This window comes from Ursus americanus, chromosome 4, assembly GCF_024610735.1.
Source record: "Ursus americanus isolate L20-20 chromosome 4, mUrsAme1.1.p, whole genome shotgun sequence".
In the NCBI taxonomy this organism is placed as follows: Eukaryota; Metazoa; Chordata; class Mammalia; order Carnivora; family Ursidae; genus Ursus; species Ursus americanus.
In genome coordinates this window covers 19,979,978-20,004,345 of record NC_142130.1, presented here as the reverse complement: position 1 = coordinate 20,004,345, position 24,368 = coordinate 19,979,978, and the positions used below count along the sequence as shown (strand labels likewise).

At 36.9% G+C, this 24,368-nt stretch overlaps 1 protein-coding gene across 5 annotated transcripts in view; it reads right to left on the bottom strand.

Moving 5' to 3' along the window:
* Nucleotides 1-23,878, bottom strand: part of ATP11B (ATPase phospholipid transporting 11B (putative)) — a 112,941-nt gene extending 89,063 nt beyond the window's left edge. For 3 of the 5 annotated variants that reach the window (XM_045776690.2, XM_045776691.2, XM_087861421.1), the window contains exon 1: nt 23,585-23,878. In XM_045776690.2, coding sequence (XP_045632646.1) covers nt 23,585-23,611 — 27 coding nt within the window. In that variant the 5' untranslated portion in view covers nt 23,612-23,878. The remainder of the gene's footprint in view (nt 1-23,584) is intronic. The other 2 variants (XR_015724140.1, XM_045776689.2) reach the window with 1 other exon arrangement.
* Nucleotides 23,879-24,368: the final 490 nt, after the last annotated feature.

Here is a 24,368-nt window from a genome sequence, read left to right as displayed (position 1 = left end):
TGGTTTTATTTAATCAGATTGTACATATTATTACTAGACTTGAATTGCATATAGGCTCAATCTACGTAATTATTAGCAGAGTTAAACCATATATTTTTTTCTTTCCCAGGTAAACTAGTATATTATCTTCAAATATAAACTAACTAGGTAACACATCTGGTAATGAAAAATAATCCATACTCTGTTAGAAATGCTACCATAAGGGGAAAAAATCATATAGAAGATCTACAGAAGCATCTGAGGAAAAGATTTCTTTCCTTCCCTTTCATTCCTGTGGGTTCCTTGCCTTTCTTCTTAATATGGATTCCTACTAGTGATGTGGAAATCCTGTGTAGTGATGGCCTAGCCAGCACCTACCACATCTGATGACAAAGATTTATTATTTTATTTCTTCCACACCAAGATCAACTTGGTTTCCAAGAGCTTTGATCCCACAGGCCTCACAATGCATTGGGTAGGGTCTTGCCCAGATTCATTCCACATAATCATCTCTTTGTGCTAGTTATGTTATCAATCAAATCCCTGAAATATGGATATATAATTCTGGCCTGAGAATTAGGAAACCATCTCTCAAGGTACATTTAGTAATGATCTCCAGTGTAAAAGTTTTCTCTGGAACAAGAATACTGATATTTTATCTCCACAGTATTTTACTATTTTCCTAGGTGGCAAGTAAATCTTCAATACTCTTTTGGCAGATCTCGGGGATCCTTTGACAGGCTGAAAGCAACCACCAAAAGCAAGGCCTTTTGGGGGGGTTCTATCTGGCAATGATCTGAAATTTCTCAGATTTTCATGGTGGTCAAAAGGCTCTTTACTACTGCTACTAAGTTACTAAAAAGTTAACTAAAGTTGGTATTCTTAACTATATGTGCGTACCTACTTGTAGGTAATAAGGACTCTAATTTAGTAATCTACTAAGTAAGTGATGTGGCTGCCATTCAACACTTCGCATCCCTGTAAAATTTCCATTAAGCAGATACATACACAGTGGAAATTCCCATATTACCTAAAGATATATTTTGTTTAGTACATCAGAATATCAACAGTGCTATGTATAGGTTTCAACTGCTGTTATTCTTAGTTTTAAAAAATTTATTCTGTGATCTTAGAAACAGCTAGTACAAGACTGTGAAAATTAAATGCATTTGTATGCTCCATAAAAAAACCATGAAGTTTCATTTTATTTGTTTATGCTATTTATAGCGATGACCACATTTTGTGGATGTTAATGTGCCATTATGTGTCTGATTTCAAAATCAGTTTCTTCAAAGATAAAATGTGGCATGCATATTTATCTTCCTCATAAATTTTCCGTTAAACATTTCATAATTGTTTCCTATAATAACTCATTGGGGGAAAAGGCAGGTCTCAAAACTGGAGTTGGAACTCACTGCTCTATCTAGAATACTGCAATCACCTTAAAGATATACGCCATTTATCCATTCGACAAATATTTATTGAGTTTTAGTACCATGTTAATCCATGTAGGATTATGTGATTTGTTAATTACTCAAGCTAATCACAATATGCTCCGTCTCAATAAATCAAAATGAATGAACAAAGAGTCTGCATGCTACTGCTGTAATCTATGGCCGTATTTCTCAAAGGGGGCTCACATGAGGTTTGCCAGTAAAGTTCATAAAGTTACTAGAGGGACAGACACACAGGTAACTGGAACATTAGACCGCGTGAAGCACATTTATTCCACATCCCTCTGTAACCATGTAAAAATAATAGTGTTACATACCTTGTATGTAAGCTTTAGGGATAAATTAAATTTAAAAAAGTATATTTGTGTTCTGAAAGAATATATAAATCTTTTTTTTTTTTTTGAGAGAGAGAGAGCATGCGTGCATGTGCGTTCACGTGAAAGGGCCGCAGAGGAAGAGGGAGAAAGAGAATCTTAAGCAGGCTCCATGCTCTGTGTGGAGCCCGATACAGAGCTCGATCTCATGACCCTAAGATCATGACCTGAGCTGAAATCAAGAGTCAGATGACTGACTGACTGAGCCACCCAGGCACTCTAAAAATACATAAATCTTTAAGAAGATGTCAAGACAATTGAGACTGAGAACCACTAATGTAGAATTTTATTTTTCACTAAATTCCACCAAGACTGCAATGTATTACTATGTACATCTAAAGTTACAAAACAAAAAGCAAAACAAAGACTCCCCCAAATTACATATGTTACTTATATATGTTACTATTCTAACACTTATTCATGACTTTCCAGGTAGCAAATACTCATCCTTCTCCATTCATCTCCACTGGCTGTACCAGTAATCACATACTAAAGTTTTGAAACTCCTTAGATTTCTATAGTCATTTCGAGGGGAAATACTGAAATGTTTTAAAAAGAAAATCAATTTCAAATTAAGCTAAATTTTAAATGCAGAATCACTATATTCTAAAATATCATAATTTAACGTAATTCCAAAAGGAGAATGATGAGTTTTTCGTTATTCTATAATATCCACGTATACATTTTCAATTTTTTCAGTTGTAATTAATTCACATGATCTCACTCATTTTATAATCAATGGCATGCCTATATGTGTGGGTATTTTTTTTCCCACGAAATAATTAAATTTTATATTCATGACTGTATAAATTTTATATTTGGGAAAGCCAGATGTCCCTTATGGAAAAAAACCTTTAACTTCAGTTCATTAGCATCACCTTCTCTGCAACAAATGAAGTCAGTTACAAGCAATAAAAAGAATAAAGCTGTCCAAAAATAAAGAAAGTGGCTTAGAGCAGGATCCATAAATGGGCTTCGGATCTGTGAATCTCTGAAACTGTATGCAAATTTGCATAACATGTGCACTTTTCTGATGAGAGTGAGCACAGGTCATTGGTTTTTCACGATATAAAGAAGCTTAAAACCACTTACCTAAAGTCTTGCTTTATAATCAGTTCTCCATCTCAATATGGCAGATTTTAAAAATACCAGATAATCTATGCTTCAATAACACCTCTACCCTTTTTAAAAGGAGTCAAAACAAACATGTTATCAAAATTAACTGTATAACTATACTGTTAGTGTGAGGTTCAAGTATTCCACGCTATTCTAGCAAGCATTAACCGCAATTCATGGCAGTGAGAAAGAAATACAGTCTGAACTTCCTAATCACTAGGTTAAGGCTACATGCCAGAGTTGGCACACATGACATTTTCTGTTGTCATCTCAGACTACCCATTCACACCTTTAACGCCTTGGTGGTGCTAGCCTGCTTCGTTCTCCTCTGATTTCATCTTGCTCTGGGTAAAGAAACTGAGATAGATTAATGCTATTCTAGTCACCCTGATTCTATTTTAATTCCTGCTAAAAAGTAGTGTTTTGGAAGCACACAAATTTAAACTATTTAAAAATAAAAAACTCTCATATTCTATAAAAGTATGAAATTCAAAACCTCTTTTCAGTCTGGATTTGTGAGCATATGTTAAAGTCACAGGTATTTAAAAAAAAGTGGGTAAGGTGGAAAAAATCTCTGGATGGGTTCTTGGGGAAGAACTGATAACCCACAGGACTGGTTTGAAAAAAGAGACTCCTTTTATAACCACAAACTGATGAGACCTAGGGAAACCAAACTAGTAAACAACTTTGTAATTTTTAGAAGTTAGTTTTTGACACACAGCAGGGTTTGGAAATGAATCACAACATTTTACATTTTCATACCAACTATACCAGCCTCTCCATAATCTCAAAATCTCAAAAGATTTTATGAAAAATACAAACATTACAAATAAAAGCACTAACAAGAGACTAAAACCAAAGTCCTATAATTAAAATTGTTACACTTCTTCAACATAACTAAGAAAACATCATCTTTAGGGTTCACAGTGATCAAAATAAATTTGTGCTTCTTTTTTTTTTTTTTTTTTTTTTTAGAGATTTTATTTATTTATTCGACAGAGATAGAGACAGCCAGCGAGAGAGGGAACACAAGCAGGGGGAGTGGGAGAGGAAGAAGCAGGCTCATAGCAGAAGAGCCTGATGTGGGGCTCGATCCCAGATCGCTGGGATCACGCCCTGAGCCGAAGGCAGACGCTTAACCGCTGTGCCACCCAGGCGCCCCTGTGCTTCTTATTCTTATGTGATTTATTTCCTCTAAAATATAAAGAAAAAAGCTTCAAAACAAACCATACACCAAAAAACCCATCAAAACTCAAAAAACAAAGAAGCTTCAGAGTCAAAACTGCAATACCACTGTTATTAAAAGAAATGAACAAAAGCTTTATTTACATCACACACTTTATTATATGACAAAGTAATTTTTGTTGACTGTATGCTCCAGTGTACACAGGCATATGAAAATGGCCTAGCAAAAATATGATACTGGGGCAGAATGATTTAGTGTATTTTACCAAATCTATACACTTAATTGGGAATTATTGTTTACTGGACGTAGACCTAATGAAGGTACTGGAAGGGCAAGATAATTTTACACTGTTAACAGAAGGAAGGTGATAGAAAATAACTTAAAATGCCTGTGATATAAACAAGTGCAATAATTAAACTTTCTGTTTCATGTTACGTAATTTTCATTTTAGGACTTTAGGTTGTTTGCCATCTATCAAACCAGTCTGAGATTCTAGGAATTTTGGCTTACTGCAGGGGTGGATTAGGACTGGCTTTCTAACTATATGATATAAAATTCAGAGGGATCTTTGACTCTAAAGTTCTTAAATCATCTGTCAGTGCTTTACTACAAGAAGCTCATCTCTGATAGGCTATGATATTACTTCCCAAACTTGATTTCCTATTCCAACATACACCTCCAGCAAAAGCCTTTCATCCTTCAAGTTTCAGCTTAAGAGTGGAGCTATCAGTTCTTCCCCAAAAGGTAAAGCTCTCAGTGGAGCTTTACCTGACACTCCTTTTTCCCCAGAAACAAAGGAAGGCACCTGTTATTTATTATGCTCACCAAACCTTTTACACACTTTCATTATGGATTTCATTACATGGAATAGTAATTGCTTGTCTGTATATCCATCTTCCCCTCCAGGCTAAAAATTCTTAAAGGCAGCATGTACCTATTAATTATTTAATGAATATTTACTGAATGGGCTAAATTCTCTAGTTTCTAGGTTCCAGGCTTAGTTTTTAAATATCCTTAACAGTAACTTTTCTACCAAATTGAATTTAAGTTCGATGATATTTAAATGAAAACGGAAAAACTTTAAAAGTGATTCTGCACAGTGAAATCTACCATTACCAGTAAAAGAGAGGCTAAGAAGCTTTTCATTCTGCTGTTCCTAGATTTATCTTATTCTCATCAAAGCCATTTGTTAAAGCTTTACAGTTGGTGGGGGTTTGTTCTGTCTGTCAAAGAAACCAACTTCTATTAGGGAAATGCAAATCAAAACCACAATGAGATACCGCCTACCACCCATCAGGATGGCTACTATCAGAAAAAAAACCAAAGAAAACAAAACAGAAAACAGTACTGGCAAGAATGTGGAGAAACTGGAATCCCTGTGTACTGCCAGGAGTGATGTAAAGTGGTACAGCCTCAATGGAAATACGGAAACTCTTCAAAAAAAGTAAACACAGAATAATCATATGATTCATCAATTCCACTTCTGGGTACATACTCAAAAGACATGAAAGCAGAGATGAACAGATATTTGTATACCCATGTTCAAGGCAGTATTACTCGTAATAGCCAAAAGGCGGAAGCAACACAAGTGTGCATCAACAGGTGAATGGATAAACAACTTATGGTACACACATACAATGAGGTACTGTTCAGCCTTAAAAAAGGAAATTCTGACACACGCTACAACATGAATATACCTGAAAGACATAATGGTAAGTGAAATAAGCCTGTCACGAAAGAAAAATATTGTATGATTCCTCTTTTTTTTTTTAAGATTTATTTATTTGAGAGAGAGAGAGAGTGTATGCACGCACATGAGTAGGGGGAGGGGCTGAGGGAGAGAGAGAACCTCCCACAGACTCCCTGCTTAGTAGGGAGCCCAATGCAAGGCTTGATTCCACGACCCTGAGATCATGACTTGAGCTGAAACTAAGAGTCAGACACTTAACCGACTGAGCCACCCAGGTGCCCCTGTATGATTCTTCTTATACAAGAAATCAGCCAAATTCAGTTTGCCAGACGTTTAGTGAATGAGGGAACAGGGAGTTTGTGTTTAAAGGTTACAGCGTTTCAGTGTGGGAAGATAAAAAAGTTCAGGACGTGGATGGTGGTGAGGGCTGCACAACAATGTGAATGTACCTAATGCTACAGAACTGCAGACTTAAAAATGTTAAAATGACGAATTTTATGTTATATGTACATATATATATACATATATATATAACACACCACAATTAAAGTATCAATTTAAATAAATCAGTTTCATCCATTTGAAATTTTCTGATGGATTAAAAGAGTCTATTTGGTCATAATTCAACCATTATAATAATGAATGCCTTTTGTTTGTTAGACTGGTGATTTCCACGTATGGCAACAGAGACATTTATCATAAAAATGTGTGAGGCTGTTTTAGACCAAATTTAAAAATCATAGACTAAAAAGCCTAAATTTGATTTTTTGTTGTTGTTCTGCCTATCAGGTTGAACACTGACGAGCCAAGAAGTGAAACCGGTAAATCTTCTAGCTGTGGTATCCAAATTAGAGACAGAGGGGTAAAAAGAAATCGTTTTTTTTTTTTTTTTTAGGGCGAGAGAGAGCGAGCGCACACACATGCAAGCAAGGGGAGGGGCAGAGAGAGAGATTCTTAGGCAGGCTCCACGCTTTTGGAGCCTGATGTGGGGCTCTATCTCAATACCCTGAGATCATGACCTGAGCCGAGATCAAGAGTCCGATGCTTAACCGACTAAGCCACCCAGGCGCCCCTAAAAAGAAATTTCTACCCAGGTTTCTCAAATACTTCTGAGCCTTCTCCTTCTCCCCTCAATCATACACAGTAGTAGCAATGAAGATGGTTTATAGGTCCTCCTCAGAATATCAGAAGCAATGAGTTATAACTGAGATAGGCTGGAGACATGTAGCCAATCAAAAACAGACCTTTTACATAGATATCCAATGTTTAATATTTAAAGATATCAAGCACAAAGATACAACCCCAAATTCTAAACAACAACATGAAAAAGCATGTTGAAGTCAAAGAACAGAGACACAGGGTGAATCCTATTGAGTTATTTAGGAAAGAAAGAACTGGCACAGCCACCCCAACTTCTAGCAACCATCACCCTCATCAGTCAGCAGCCATCAACATCCAGGTAAGACCCTCCACCAGCAAAAAGATTCTGACTTGCTGAAAGCTGAGATTATGGTTAGCATTTTTTAGCAATCAAGTATTTTTAAACAGAAGTATGTACATAGCTTTTTTAGGCCTATACTGCTGCACACTTAACACAGTATAGTATAAACATCAATTTTATAAGCACTAGGAAACCAAAAAATTCATCTGACTTGCTGTATTGTGATACTCACTTCATTGTGCGCAGTGTTCTGAAACTGAACCCACAATACCTCCGAGGTTTGCCTGTGCGCTACACTTTCAGCAGTTTGCATTAGTGGCCATGGATTCACAGTGATTATACCATCTAATTATGTCTACTGACATCATGACTGTACATTTACATACTGAAATAGATATAATTTAATATAAGTGTATTTCTTTCTTTTTCCTTCATACAACAACTTTAAGTTTTGATGTTGATTTTTTAAAGAAGTTATTAAGTAGTCAGGTTACATATTTAAATTTTATCACAGGATAAGAAGGGATGAAGCATTTATAAAATATTTGTTAGGGTCTGGTAGGGTGGAAAAGCAACTAGGTACTCGGAAGACCAATATATAAGTTATAAGTATTCACTGTTGTGGGTCTCTAACAGAATCCCTTAAGTTAGGAGCTGCTGTTTTTACCATGAGCAGTATAGTATAGCCAGTATTCAAACCAGGAAACCACAACAAATAATTCCAAGTACAGATTTAAACAGGGTGATGTATTAGGTAAAAAATTATAAACAATAACAACATAAAAATATATTGAAGTTAAAGAATAGAGACGCGAAGTGAATCCTACTAAGCTATTTAGACAAGAATTGAAACAAAGGATAGAAAACAGCAAGGTAGAAAAGCAATAATTACCTTATTAATTTTATATGCTGGGAACCTGAGAAACATGCAGAAGAAAATAAAACATGTCCATACAAGGTTAAGCAAATAGGACCCAGCAAATCTTAAAACTGTCGCTACAAATATTTGAAAATTAAATTTTAAGCAGAGAAATTATTATTTAGCAACACTGGGTCCAAATGACATAATTCTAAAAATTCATTTTTAAAAAAACACACAAGAGTATTTTAGCTTATTTTCAGTTCTTCCAGGGAGCAAGCAGTTCATTTACCTTGCATAATGACTACTAAAATTGTAGTGCTGATCTGCAATTCTTGACTTCTGCATGTAATGAAAAGAATTTACTTTAGCATTCAGAGTATTTATTGAGTACTTCCTATGTGCTCTATAGTAAGCTAAGGACCATGGGTGATAAAAATAGATGACTTAGTTCCTGCGCACTTGGAGTTGATAAAACCTTAGTGATTTAGGCCTTAATTACCTTAGATATCATCTAACTTCCTATTTCTACTCACGTATTTAAGATCAGACTAGAATTATTTTCTGATTTCAACGTGGGACTTCCTGCATAGACATCTCGAAAGCAACTGGATATTTCTGTTTAGATGTTAGGAAAGAGGGTTGGACTTGAGATTGGAACCCAGTAAGCATAATGATGATAGTTAAAATTAAAAACATGTATGAGACTGCCTATTATGAGTGCACAGAGGAAGAAGAGAATAAGAGCAAGAATGGAATTGTCAAGACTATCATTTAAGATACACGTGGGAGAGAAGGAATAAGCAAAGGGGAAGGATCACCAGACAGGAAGGAAAACAGAAAAGTGGTATGGCAGACACACAAGAAGAAGTTGCAAGAAGGAATTATTTCATATGCTGTAAAGAGAAATGAGAACTCAAAGAGTGCCGAATTTAATAATTAGGAAATCACGGGTGGCTTTTGTCAAAACAGTCTGGATGAAGTTAAAAGGGCTACAATGGACTGACTGAATTGGGATGAAGAAGAAAGCGGGGAAGTGGGGATAGTGATAACAGCTGGATCAAATGAAAGATTTTTTTTTTTTTTTAGTGTAAACGAATCATATATTCAGGTCTGAAATGAAGGATCTGATAAAGAGGGAGAAAAATAAAGCTATGAGAAAGAAAACAATTATTGAAGGATCAAGGAATTACTAAATATAGTATGTTATCCCAGATGAGATGGGATTTTGAAGCAAAAGAAAGAATATTAGTGAAAAAATAACAACATCTGAATAAAGTATGGAGTTTAACTAATAATAATGTATTAGCATTGGTTCATTAGTGTAACAAGTGTAGTCTAGTAATATAAGATGTTAACAATAAGAGAAACTGGGTGTGGGGTGTCTGGATGGCTCAGTAAGTTGAGCATTCTGCTCTTGATTTCAGGCAGGTCATGATCTCAGGAGCCTGAGATTGAGCCTGAGATTCGAGCCCTGCGTCTGTCAGGCTTGGCACTCAGGAGGGAGTCTGCTTCTCTCCCTCTCCTTCTCCCTCTGCCCCTGCCCTTGCCCTTGCCCCTGCCACAGCTCACAGGCTCTCTCACAAGCGCTCTGTCTCTCTCTCTAAAATAAATAAATAAAATCTTATTTAAAAAAAAGAGAGAGAGAAAATGGGTGAAGAGAATCTACAGGAATTCTCAGTATTATTTTTGCAACTTTTCTGTAAATCTGAAACTATTCTAAGATAAAAAAGTTTATTTTTTACAAGTTAAAAAATACAGTTCTCAAAAACAAGTATATCTACAAATTTAAGCAAACACACACACACACACACACACACACACACACACACACACACACAGCCATAGGTGCATTACACTAACTTAGTCTTTCTCATTTTGCATAGATCACTGACAAGTGTATCTCAATCTATAGGAAACATCATCATTAGGGAACTCATGGTCTAGGAGACATTTTTAAAGATTCCTAAAAGCATATCTGATTACTTAAGAACTTTGACTTTCATTGTCTCCTAATTTTTTCTTAAGTTTTTTTTTTTTTTCCCCCAAGTTCTGCAAATATATGCTGGAAAAGGGGCTGATCACACTGGCAGGTAGGCACTGCACCAATTTCCTTTAAAGTTGCATAAAGAGTTGGAGCCACAAAGTCAGAGGGTCTCCTGAATATCTAGATAGAGGCCAGTGCCTTTACATTTAAATTTCAATAGGAAAACACACATTAGAGAACCACTTACCTGTCTTTCAATAGTAAAGAATCAAGTCCACCTTCGCATCTTTGTTAGCATTTTTCAAATTTGTATATTAAAGAGCGCAGTGGAGAACTAAGATAAGCAAGAATATCTATATTCCCTTTGTAGTTCAGGAGATCCAAGAGTGAAGAAACAATTTCCTAGGTAACAGATGATTAAGACCTGAACCGACTATATATTACTTAAGCTTTATCTACGAATTACACTCATCGCAAAGGACTCTTCAAAGCAAAATCTTAGCATACAAGTATATAATACAAGTATTTATTGGGAAAAATGTGCTTGATACTATATGAGGCACTGTACCAAATTTCAGTAAAAATATCTGAACATTCTGAAATAGCAAGCTACTTAGTATATCATTTATTAAGTTATCCTATAATTTAATTTTTAAAAATTCTATTTATAAATAATGAGCATTGACTGTATACAAGGTATTATGTTTGGCACAGTGGAAATACCAAAACAGAAGTCAGGGCCTCTGTTCTGGATAAACTTCATTTAGAAAAAATAAGGCCTCTTAATAAGCACAAAAAAAGAGAAACAAAATATCAAGTAAAATTAGTAAAATTTTGACTGAAATAGTAGCTCATTAGATGACTCACTTTTTTCCCTATAGAAAATTATCAAATACATCCTTCTGAATAGAGTTAAATCTATGACATAATTTCATTACAGATATAAGTTAATAAAAATAGAATATACTTTTTTCAACATTTCCAATTTCTATTTCAACACCACAAACTTGTCAAACTTCAAAATAAATTTTTGAGTTCCTATGGTTCAAGACAAAAAGGAAATTAAAACTTTGAAAAACTTTCAAAAAATTTGCCATGCTGTTCAAAATCAATTTATATGTATTGTATTTTAGGGTAGATAACATTTTCAAGAGGACATATACATTAAGGTATAAGCAAGTCCCAACTTGTTCTGGCACCTAAAGTATTACAGCAACTTGAGAATGGCCATTGCTGAGTAACTAAAAGAACTCTCCATCACTTTTCTCCTTTTCCTCTACAAACTTGTCACTCCAGGATACCACTACCACCTAGAAATTTCCCCTAACTCATTCTCTAGCCTTGCCTCACTGTTGAACAGATTTAAGATGGCAGGATTGGGAATGAGAGACGGAAAACTGCTGCTGTTGCTAATACTCTTCCACACTGCTAAATCCCCTGGAAAAACTCTCTGGGTTCAAGTCCTGCTGCTGGTATTAATTAGCTACTGACCTTGGAAAAGTCCGCACTTAGAGTCCCTTTCCTTCACAAAAGCAAACATGGATAAAATATCTTTTTTTCTTTAATTAAGAAGACTTAGCTAGGCTTAAAATAAGATAACCATTTCTGTAATCAGGGGCTGAGCCTTTGGGACTATGTGTATGGAAATAAGCAGTCTGAAGTGCAGCTCCTATGGCACAATAAGGATTAATAATAGCACCCCTTTGTAGCTGGGTCCGAGGGTCAGGTTCAATTGAAAGGAAGGTGAAAAAAGCTGTGTACCTTTAAATATGTATAAAACCTCCAAAGAGATAATAACAGCTCCTTTTTTAAAAAAGAAAATATTCTGAGAAAAACCAAGCAGATATGCATCAAGAACAGATGGAATTGGGAGATCCAATAAATTCTGGAAATAAAAAAGTGATTTAAATTAAAAATTCGGAGTACAGGATGAACTCTAGACTGGACACAGGTGAGAGAATTAGTGAACTGGAAGCTAGAAGTAAGGAATTCACAGTGAAAGCAGCACAGAGAGAAAATAGATGAAAAATATGAAAAAGAAGTTAAGAGCCATAGGAGACAGATCAGTATCAAGCAAGAGTTCTAGATTGAGAAAATTAAAGGCTGAGAAGCAATATTTAAAAAAAAAATGGCTGAAAAATTTTCTGAAACATGGTAATAAGAACCTTCAGACTGACGGCAAACACAAGTGCAGAGCAGGAAAAACATGAAAAAATATGAAAGATACAGCAAAATAAAATTGCAAAATATTGACAAAGAGATAATCTTAAAATCAACACGACACAGATTACCAACAGTAATGGCAATTAGATTAAAAACATATTTTATACCAGCAATTACAAATGTCAGAAAGCAATGGAATAAGTAGTATCTTCAATATGTTGAGTGAAAGTAAATGTTAATCTAGAATTCTGTATCTACCTAAATTAGTGTTCAATAATTATGAAATAAAGACATAAAAACTAAAACAGATCACCCCTCCAAACCTTTGCTTAAAAATTCCTCAAGGATGGGGCGCCTGGGTGGCACAGCGGTTAAGCGTCTGCCTTCGGCTCAGGGCGTGATCCCAGCGTTATGGGATCGAGCCCCACATCAGGCTCTTCCACTATGAGCCTGCTTCTTCCTCTCCTACTCCCCCTGCTTGTGTTCCCTCTCTCGCTGGCTGTCTCTATCTCTGTCGAATAAATAAATAAAATCTTTAAAAAAAAAATTCCTCAAGGATGTATTTCATTTAAAAAGTGAACCCAGAGAGATGAGGTGGTATGCAAGAAACAATGGTAAGTAAAACAAATCACTAAGTCTTTGTAGAAAATAAAAATGAGTAACTGCCAAAAATTAAGAAAATGTTTTGAGAAGAAGAACTAGAACACACATTATAGGAAAAAATACTTTCAAGTCATGTATCTGTTAAGGGTCTTGTATCCAGAATATAAAAAAACTTAATTAAAAAAAATTTTTTTAACGGACAAAAAGATCTGAATAGGCATTTCAGGCTAACAAGGACATGAGAAGATGTTTGAAATCATTAGTTATTAGCAAAATTTAAATCAAAACCACAATGTGGCTCACCATGATAGCTATAATTAAAAGGAGACAAAAAAATCAAGTGTTGACAAGGATATGAAGACATTGGAACCCTTATACATTGCTGGTGGGAATGTAAAATGGTACAGCCACTTTGGAAAACAATTTGGTAATTCTTCACAAAGTTAAAAAGAGTTACCATATGACCCAGGAATTCCACTCTTTAGGTATACACACACAAGAGAAATGAAAATACACATGGACACAAAGACTTGTACATCAGTGGTCAAAGCAGTGTTATTTCTAATAGTCAAAAGGTGGAAACAAACTAAGTGCCCACTAACTGATGAACACAAACAAAATGTGGTATATCCATACAATGGATTATTTGACAATAAAAAGGATGAATTACTAATATATGCTACGACACGGATGACCCTTGAAAACATTCTGCTAAGTGAAATATTATGCTAGAAAATAGTCACAAAATACCAAATACTATATGATACTATATCTATGAAATTTCCATAGTTGGCAAATTGAGAGAGGTGGAAAGTAGATTAGTGATTGAATAGGGCTGGGGGCTAGCAGTTTGGGGGAATGGAAAGTGGGAATTAATTGGCAGGGAGTTTCTTTTAGGGGGTATAAAGCATTGGACTGTGGTGATGGCTGCACAATTCTATGAATACACTAAAAAACTGAATATTTTAAACCATATGATATGTGAGTTAAGTCTTAATAAAGTTGATAAAAGGAAAAAAGTAGAACTAAACTATTACATAATAGTAATGTGGAAGGTGAGAGAAGAAATACTGGAGTTAAATCCCTATATTATTTGTACGTGGACAGAGATACTCAATATACAGGTATAGGTAGAAAATAATGAAATACAATCCATAGCTTCTACCTCATCAAAGAAAAAAATATGAAGAGAAACTTACCAAATTCAATACAAAGCCAATCAAAATCCTAGAAAGATTCTCCCCAGAATTAGACAAACTGATTAAAAATAGCATATGGAATAGTAAAGATCAATGCAATTCTGAAAGAAAAAAAAGGACTGGCAGTTCTGCTCAGCCAGACATCAAGACTTATAAAAATACTATAATTAAGACAGTGCATAACACTCCACTTAACATGAATGGATAGATGATCCAAACAGAAAATCAACAAGGAAACTTGTTGGCTTTGAATGACACACTGGACCAGGTGGATCTAACATATATTCAGAACATTCCATCCTAAAACAGCAGAATACACATTCGTTTCAAGTGCACATGGAACATTCTCCAGAACAGATCACATAATAGGCCACAAAACAAGTCTCAACAAATTCCGAAAGATCAAAGTAATACCATGCATCTTTTCTGACCATAATGCTATGAAACTAGAAATCAACCACAAGAAAAAACCTAGAAAGCACACAAATACATGGAGGTTAAATAACATGCTACTAAACAATGAATGGGTCAACCAAGAAATCAAAGAGAAAATAAAAAAATACATGGAGACAAATGAAAATGACAACACCAATGTCCAAAATCTTTGGGATGCAGCAAAAGCTTTCTAAGAGGGAAGTTTATAGCAATACAGGCCTACCTAAAGAAGTAAGCAAAATCCCAAATAGCCTAATCTTACACCTAAAGGATCCAAAAAAATAAAAACAAAACCCAAAATTAGTAGAAGGAAGGAAATAATAAAGATCAGCACAGAAATAAATGAAATAGAAACTAAAAAAAAAATAATAGATCAACGAAACCAGGAACTAGTTCTTTGAAAAGATCAAAAAAATTGATAAACCTTTAGCCAGGTTCATAAAAAAAGACAGAGAGAGAGGGCACACAAATAAATAAAATCGGAAAGGAAACGGGAGAAATAACAGCCAACACCACAGAAATATACGACTGTAACAGAATATTAGGAAAAATTATATGCCAACAAATTGGACAGCCTAGAAGAAATGGATAAATCCCTGGAAACATAACCTCCCAAAATTGATTCAGGAAGAGATAGAAAACTTGGATAGATTACCAGCAGTGAAATTGAATTAATAATCAAAAAACTCCCAACAAACAAAAGTCCAGGACCAGATGGCTTCACAGGTAAATTCTACCAAACATTTAAGGAAGAGATAATACCTATTCTTCTCAAACTAGTCCAAAAAAATACAAGAGGAAGGAAAACTTAATTCACTCTATGAAGCCACCATTACCCTAATACCAAAACCAGATAAAGACACTACAGAAAAAGAGAACTATAGGCCAATATCTCTGATCAACATAGATGCAAAAATGCTCAACAAACTATTAGCAAACCAAATCCAATGATACATTAAAAAAATGATTCATCACAATCAGTGGGACTTATCCCTGGGATGCAAGGGTGGTTCAATATCCACAAGTCAATCAATGTAATACATCATTTCAATAAAAGAAGGGATAAAAACCATAGGATCATTTCAATAGATGCAGAAAAAGCATTTGACAAAGAACAACATCCATTCATGGTAAAAACCTGCAACAAAGTAAGGTTAGAGGGAACATACCTTACCATAATAAAGTCCAATATAAAACCCCACAGCTAACATCATACTCAATGGGGAAAAACTGAGAATGTTTCTCCTAGGATTAGGAACAAGACAGGGATGTCCACTCTCACCACTGTTATTTAACACAATACTGGATTTAACATAGAACTGGAAGTCCTAGCCACAGAAATCAGACAAGAGGAAAGAATAAAAGGCATCCAAATTGGTAAGGAAAGTAAAACTTTCACTATTTGCAGAAGACATTATATTATATATAAAAAAACCTTAAAGACTCCACCAAAAAAGAACTAGAACTGATAAATGAATTCAGTAAGGTCACAGGTTACAAATCAATGTACAGAAATTTCTGGCACTTTTAAACACTAATAATGAAGCAAAAGAAAGAGAAATTAAAGTAATCCCATTTACAATTGCACCAAAGATAATAAAATACCTAGGAATAAATGTAACCAAAGAGGTGAAAGCCTACTTTGAAAACTATAAAACACTGAAGAAAGGTGTTGAGGACAACACAAACAAGTGGAAAAATATTCCATGCTTTTGGATTGGAAGCACAAATACTGTTAAAATGTCCATACTACCCAAAACAACCTACAGATTTAATGTATTCCCATCAAAATACCAATAACATTTTTCACAGAACTAGAACAAATAATCCTAAAATATGTATGGAACCACAGAAGACTCGGAACAGCCAAAACAATCTTACAAAATCAAAATGGATTAAGGACCTAAATGTGACACTGGAAACTATAAACATCCTAGAAGAGAGAAAAGGCAGTAATTTCTCCAACACTGGAGGTAGCAGTTTTCTTCTAGGTATGTCTCCAAAGGCAAGGGAAATAAAAACAAAAATAAACTATTGGGGCTACATCAAAATGAAAAGCTTCTGCACAGCAAAGAAAACAATCAACAAAACTAAGACAACCTACTGAACAGGAGAAGATATTTGCAAATGACATATCCGTTAAAGGCTTAGTATCCAAAGTATATAAGGAACTTACACAACTCAATACCCATAAAACAAATGATCCAATTTAAAAATGGGGAGAAGACGTGAATAGATATTTCTCCAAAGAAGAAATACAGATGGTCAACAGACACATGAAAAGATGCTTAACGTCACTTGTCATCAGGGAAATGCAAATCAAAACCACAACGTGATATCACCTCACACCTGTGAGAATGGCTAAAATAAAAAATACAAGAAACAACTGTTGCAGAGGATGTGGAGAAATAGGAACCCTTGTGCACTACTGGTAGGAGAGCAAAGTGGTGCACCCACTATGGAAAACAGGATGGAGATTCCTCAGAAAGTTAAAAATGGAACTATCCTATGATCCAGTAATCGTACTACTGGGTATTTACCCCCAAAATACAAAAACTCTAATTCAAAGGGATACACGCACCCCTATGTTTATAGCAGCATTATTTACAATAGCGAAATTATGGAAGCAGCCCAAGTGTCCACCAATAGATAAATGGATAAAGAAGATGTGTTACATATACACAACGGAATATCACTCAGCCATAAAAAAGAATGAAATCTTGCCATGTGCAACAAGTATAATTCAAGTATAACATTAGCAAGTATAATACTAAGCGAAATAAGCCAGTCATAGAAAGACAAATACCATATGATCTCACTTAAGAAACAAAACAAATGAGCAAAGAGAAAAAAAAGGAGAAAGAGCCTAACTAAGAAACAGACTCTTAACTATAGAGAACAAACTGATGGTTACCAGAGGGGGAGGGGTGGGAGGATGGGTGAAATAAGTGAGGGGGATTAAGAGTACACTTATTATGATGAGCCCTGAGTAATGTATACAATTGCTGAAACGCTATATTATACACCTGAAATTCATATAACACTGTATGCTAACTACACTGGAATCAAAATTAAAAACTTAACAAAAAAGTGCATTATTGGTGCACCAGATCAACAGGTGAATGCAACTAAACAGACAATCTAGGAAGAGAACATGATATTTGCAAGAGAATGCTGGCATATAACAGAGAAAGCAAACAACATCCATTAGTGGGGAAAAGATAGCTCATTCAATAAAAAGTACTGGGACAAATAACTTTCCATGTGGGAGAAAGTATATTCTCTTTTCCATACATAAAAATCAATTCCAGATATACTAGACACCTAAATGTTGAAAAACTAAATTTTAAGACAATTTGAAGAAAACACTAGAAAAACAGCTCTATGATGCTGGTATAGGAAAGGAATATCTAAACAACTAATAAAAACCAAAATCATTAGTCCTAGTAAATTTACCTACAAATAAATTTAAAATTTCTCTATCAAAAAAAGACACCATCAACAAAGTTAAATACATACAAGGGGTGAACTGGAAGAAAATATTTACAACCACAACAAAGAATTAGAATACAGACTACAGAAAGAACTAATAGGGAAAAGACAAACTATCCAATAGAAAAATGAGCAATCTGTTCATGTGAATGAAATACAGGACACTTGAATCTCATTAGCAATCAGGAAAATGCAAATTAGAACAAAATAAATTACAATTCACACCCATCCAGATTGGTAAATTTCTTCAAGTTTGACAGTACAAAGTGTTGACCAAGAGGTAGGGAAAGGGGAACTCTCACGTTTTGGAAAATAATTTGGCAATACATGTAATAGTTATAATGTACACACCCCATTACAGCAATTCCACTTCTAAGTGTTTCAATTTAAAAAACCCCAAAAACATAGACATAAGAATGGCCACTGCAACATATTTTGTAATAGGAAAAAATCACAACAATCCAAATATCCATTTGGGATGAAGAGATCTTAGAAGACCAAGTAGGACAAGTCTGCTTTATTTTGTGTTTGAGAGCCCAGCAACATGCTATCACAGAGTAGCTGTTCAGAAAATGTTCGAGTGAATGAGTAAATAAATGAACTAAAACTAGACAAAAATCCTTGCCTTCACGAGGAAAGGAGACAAGTACATTATAGAGTATGTTAAATAGTGTTAAGTACTTACAGAAATAAAAAGCAGGTAAGAGGGATAGGGAAGTACTGGGAAGGGTTACAGTTTAATATTGAATGTCCAAAAAAGGCCTCATTGATAAGTAACAATTGAACAAAGACTTGAAGGGAGTAAAGGAACCAGCAGATAAGGGGGTGGGGGAAGTTGGGGAGGGTGGCATTCCAGGCAGAGGTTAACAGCCAGGGTGAAGATCCTGAGATTGAAGTATGCCTAACACTTTTGATGAATTGCAATGCAGCCAGTGTGAAAAAAGCAAAGTGAGGGAAGAGTGGTAGGAGAGGACAAGTGATTGGGGGGGGGGGGTCAACATGGGGGGACGGTACACAAGAGATACAGATCAAGCGCAGACCTTTTTACTCTGGGCAAGAAAGCAAATCCTTAGAAGGTTTTAACCGCAAGAATTACATGATCCAACTTGTGTTTTTAATAAGATCACTGTGGCTGCTATGTTGAACACAGACTGCAGGGATTGAAGGGGTATTTAATGACAATAATAGCAATCATAAGGTTCTTTTGGAGGATCTAAGCAAGGTCCCTATTTCAGTGCTGTTGGGATACTTGGGATTCCTTTAATGCTTGACCTCCCTATTAAATGAAAAAGTGGATATCTAAGAATATGTGTCTAAAGATAGAGATAAATGGAGCAAATATTCAAAGATCTAGATTCTTAAACATTAATTCCTGAGGTTAAAACTTACTTAGCTACACCAAAATAATACTACCATAGGCCTGTGCCTCCTTTTCCTACTCTTGAGAGAAAAGCAAAGAACAAAGGTACTTCTAAACTGACGCTGAAATAAATATGATACTCATTCATTAATTCAACCAACATTTGGTGGGTGGGTACCTACAATGAACGGGCCAGCTGCTGTCCTGAGTACAAGGGATATAAAGATGAACAAGACAAACATATTTACAGTCTAGTGAGTGAGATACCTAGACTTATATTGTGTGCTATACAGAAACACGAACACACTTTTAATGTTACGCAGCACCACTAACAGAAATATAACATGTCACAAATGCAAGTCACATATATAATTTTAAAATTTCTAGTAACCTCATTAGAAAAATAAATAAAAAGAAACAGGAAAAATTAATTGAATATTACTTCGCCCAATATATCCTAAATATTATTTTAACATGTAACCAACATAAAAATTGAGATATTTTACATTATTTTTTGTACTGTTTTTGAAACCCGTGTGTATTTTATACTTAAGAATATCTTTATTCAAACTAGCCACATTTCAAGTGTACTGGACAGCACAATTACACACATCTATTTTCTAGAAAACTGAAAAGAATTTGAGAGCTACTAGTACAGGGCAAAGTAAAATAGTAGAGGGAGGCTTGAACATGTTCACATGTTGAAGGAAAAGACTAGGGTAAACATACTATAGATAACTGATAGGGGGTATGGAGAGCAGGATGAAAGAACAAGATTAAGAGCACGAGTGGACTGGTTAGTTTGGAAAAGAGGACAGTCACACCCTTTTTTGTGACAGGTGGAAAGGGAAGAATTAAATACAGATATAAACAAGTTTGGTAAGTGTGAGAGAACAGAAAGTTGAAAGTTTAGGTTAACAGCTTGCCATCTTTCTAAGCGAATCAGAAGACAATCTCACCAGCCCTTTCGCTATTGCCAACACAAATCTGAAGGCACTACTTTACAGAACAATTTAAGAAACAGCATCCTGGTATGGCAAGATTAAGTCATATTTTTATAAAATTACAGTACTTTTCTAGCTTTCTTCTGGAGTGGTCAATCTTGAATTTTGTCATTTTTATCTCTAAACACAGAAGAAATACTATGGATTCATTCTTTCTTCCCTTACCTATTCATTTAGTCAGCATACATGTACCCAATGTCTACTCTATGTCAAGTACACTGAGACACTGAACACACAGAGATGAATAAGGCCTACATTAATATCTCCAGTATTTAGCATTATAATGTCTGCACACAGTAAATGCTTTAAAAGCACAGCATTATACTGTCCTGTAAAGAAATATTACACGTCAACTAAAATACACATTACCAAAGACTTTCATTTAAAAGTCTAAAGAAGTGGGGCGCTTGGGTGGCTTAGTTGGTTAAGCATCCAACTCTTAATCTCAGCTCAGGTTTTGATCTCAGGGTCGTGACTTCAAGCCCATGCCTAGCGTGGAGCCTACTTTAAAATAAAAAAAGTCTAAAGAAGTGCTGTCCAACAGAATTTTCTGTGATAATAGAAAATGTTCTACTCTGAACTGTCCAATATGGTAGCTAATAAGCACATGAATTTCTAATTTAATTTTAATAGCTAATGTGGTTAATGGCTACCATACAAATCCAAATATTAGAATATAGTGAGTAGCTAATAGCATTACCACTACTATAATCAAGGTGTTGTCATCTCTAAGGGATTAACAGACATAATATGCTGTCAGAAATGAGTATACTATGAATACTAACTGTACCAGAAAAACATCATAAGAAATTTTGCTTAGAATTTTCTTAAACTAACTTTAGCACTGTAAGCCAAAAAAAGAACAAAAGATAAACAAAAAAGGATATGCCAATCTTTTCTTTCCACTCCGCTTTCCCAAGCTGAAGAACATCAACCTTTTGAGTTTTCTCATTGTGTCAAGAAATGAAAATACTTTGTGGAGATAAGGAGTCAAAGTGTTTTTAAATTACAAATTACTAGAGCATAGGAATTATTTTTGTAATAAAATGACAAAAAACTTTTTTTGGCAAGACAACCTAAGCTGTTAAAAATCAGGATTCATATAATGAATAAAGTGTTTATAATTTAAAAAAAATCTGTCCCTGCAATTTAATTTCCCCAAATTTGTCCCACTTAACCTGAATTTTTAAAATGAATCTTTAAGAATGTTAAAAGACATGGTGACAAAATCCATTGAGCAAATGGAAGTATAATCTAAACTAACTTTGAGTTGAATAATTCCTGGTGTAGTAACTAAAATAGCCATTTATGCCCAAGATAGCAAAATATACTTTCATTACTCTTTGTACCCACTATCCATATATATAATTTAAGTGACTGTACAAACGTAATCAGAGATACAAAGTCCTACATTGGCACAGATCTGATTACATACTTAGGAGATCTGATAACTTAAAAGTAAAACCACCGAGGTGAGCAGCGAAATGTCAGAGATAGCATTTTTTATGCACAGCAACTTGTTCAACTTGTTAATCACCCAGTAAGGCAGGTGTCTTGTAAATTAACCATACAACTTCCTGCCCTTCCTTTTAGTTGTGTTCATTTGAAGCCATTTTAAAAAACATTACCAGATTGCCTGTCTTGAAGATGAGAGTGGTTATACAATCGAGATTTTATTCAGGTTAGCGGAAATACCTAACACTTAGAAGCGGTGTCTTCATCTACTAGGAAAAGCTTTAAGGAAACCATTTTAGAATGATCTTCCTACCACACAAAAACAGTATTAGATAAATAAATCTTCTCCACATGTAGACCGGCAAATCAAAAGCATGAGATCAGACCTGTAATAATTAACTTTCAGAGTCAAGTTGTGCTATGGCTTATAGCAACAAGGCCAAGGTATTACAGTATGGTATTATAATGACATCATTAGCTTAATTTCCTAATAAGGCCTGTGTGTGTGTGTGTGTGTGTGATACCTGAATTTACAATTAGCTAAAAATAGGAAGCCAACATTTGTTTGAGCGGCAGGCAGTTTCAGTTTTATCTATAAAATACTTTCCTGAGTGATGCCCTTTACAAAATGAATTAACAGAAGGCTGGCTCTGAAACAGATTTAACATTAAAATGCTGCTCGAGAGCAGGGAAAAAGAGGTATCAATGCACTGGTCCCACAAAATCTTTAAAGTGCCACAAAAACCGTTTTTGCTGCATTGCCTTTCGAATCAGGAAATGAGAACACTGAACCGTAGAAGAATTAATTAATGCGATTTAGAAATTAAGCAGCAACCAGCAAAAGACCTCATCATGGAGATAAGGTTAGGCTTCTTCAGCTAAGAACAATTTCTGTCCTCATTGTCACTGTCGCGTTAGTGCTGTATTTTCTCGGCCGTAGTTGCCAGGAGGCAGGAAAGATTTTTCTCTCTGAATTAATTCTGGGAAAGGTGGCGCTTTTTATGTGCCTTAAATCACCCTTTTCTAAGGTTTTTTTTCCTCCAGATGTTCCAGTAAAACTCAGAAGTTAACCACCGGTTCCAAACCTGTGTCGTTCAAACTGCCTTGAGAGAGTGGGAAAAAGTAGGGTTCACATCCAAAAGTTTGACTGGGGTGGGGTGAGGACAAGATAAAAGGGTAAAACAGTCCTTCATAACTTTGGTACACCTCTTTTCCGAAAGCAGACGCGGTGCTGGAATATTTTCTCTTTCCCTCACTTAGAGCTTGAGTAAAATTTCTTTTGAGGCGAATGGTTACATTAGATAAGGTACCCTCCTCCTTGATAACTAACGCAACATGAATCGTGACACCCTAACTGAAAACAGTGACAAGAGGGAGCTGAAGATAAGTCCTCCCCTTCCCCCAAACGTGTCCCAAATTGTTAGGGGCAGGAAACAGAAGCCTCTCGTCTCTCCCCAAAACCTACTCTTTCCGTTCCCTCGCCCTGTTTCCTTTGGAGGACGCCGAGCCCGCTCGGGACCCCCGCTCGCGGCCGCGGCGCCCAGGAGCGGCGAGAACCGGGGAAACCAGAAGCGCGGGCAGGAAGCAGCCGCCTCCCGCCGGCCTCGGCGTCCCCGGCTCGGAGGCGAGATTCGTGCGGGAGCTGTGCGCCCCGCGCCCGCTTTCGCCGCGGCCTAGCCCGGCGCCCGCGCCCGGGCCTCTCGGCTCCGCGCCGCCGGCCCTTCCCCGCCGCCCGGGCCCGAGAAGCCGCGCGGCGGCGGACGGCCGGGAGGAGAGGAGGCACTTACCAGCTGCTGCCGGACCCAGCGCCACATGCCCCCGCCGTCGCCGTCCCGGTCCCGCGGGACGCGGGGGCCGAGGGGCTGCAGGTGGAAGCTGACGAGCCAGAGGGGGAAGCGGGAGTGCCCCTCTGGCTGAAGTTCCGCTCGCCGCCGCCGCCACCTCACTCCCCGCGCCGGGTCCCCATCTCGCCGCGCCGGCCCCGAGGTCCTACAGGCGCGGCCCCGGCGCCGCCCCCGCCCGGCGCAGCTGAGCCTGCCGCCGCGCCGCAGCCACCTTCATTATTGACCGTTGTCACCCGAAGCACCACCACAACCCCACCCCCGCCCAGCCCGGCCCCCCAGCCCCACCCGAGCCCGCCCCCGGCGCCCTGGCCCGCCCCCGGACGTGACGAAAGGGGCTGTGCGGACCGAGGGGCCCAGGGTGCCCAGGAGCCGTCAGGAGCTGGGGGTCAGCCGGGTGGGCGGGGCCGCCAGCGGGCCTGGCGAGGTGCGGCTTCTCGAACGCGTCTTCTTCCCTTTGCCCCCCTTTCCCCCAGTCCAGGGGTAGGATTAAATCGCGTCTGTCTCCGCCTCTTGCCGACTCCTCTGTTTCTACCTCCTGTTGCAGGTCTGTGGCTGTCTGCCTTCTTTGGTCCCCCGGTCCCCCAACACGCATACGCACATTCTCGAGTGTAGTGACTGAAAGTTAATCTCCAGAGGTTTCCTGTTTGGGTTCAGTTAAATTGTCAAAAGTCTTTTTCTCAATGCATAACGCAGCCCTCTTAAGCAAATGACTGAGCTGGAGCTAGGG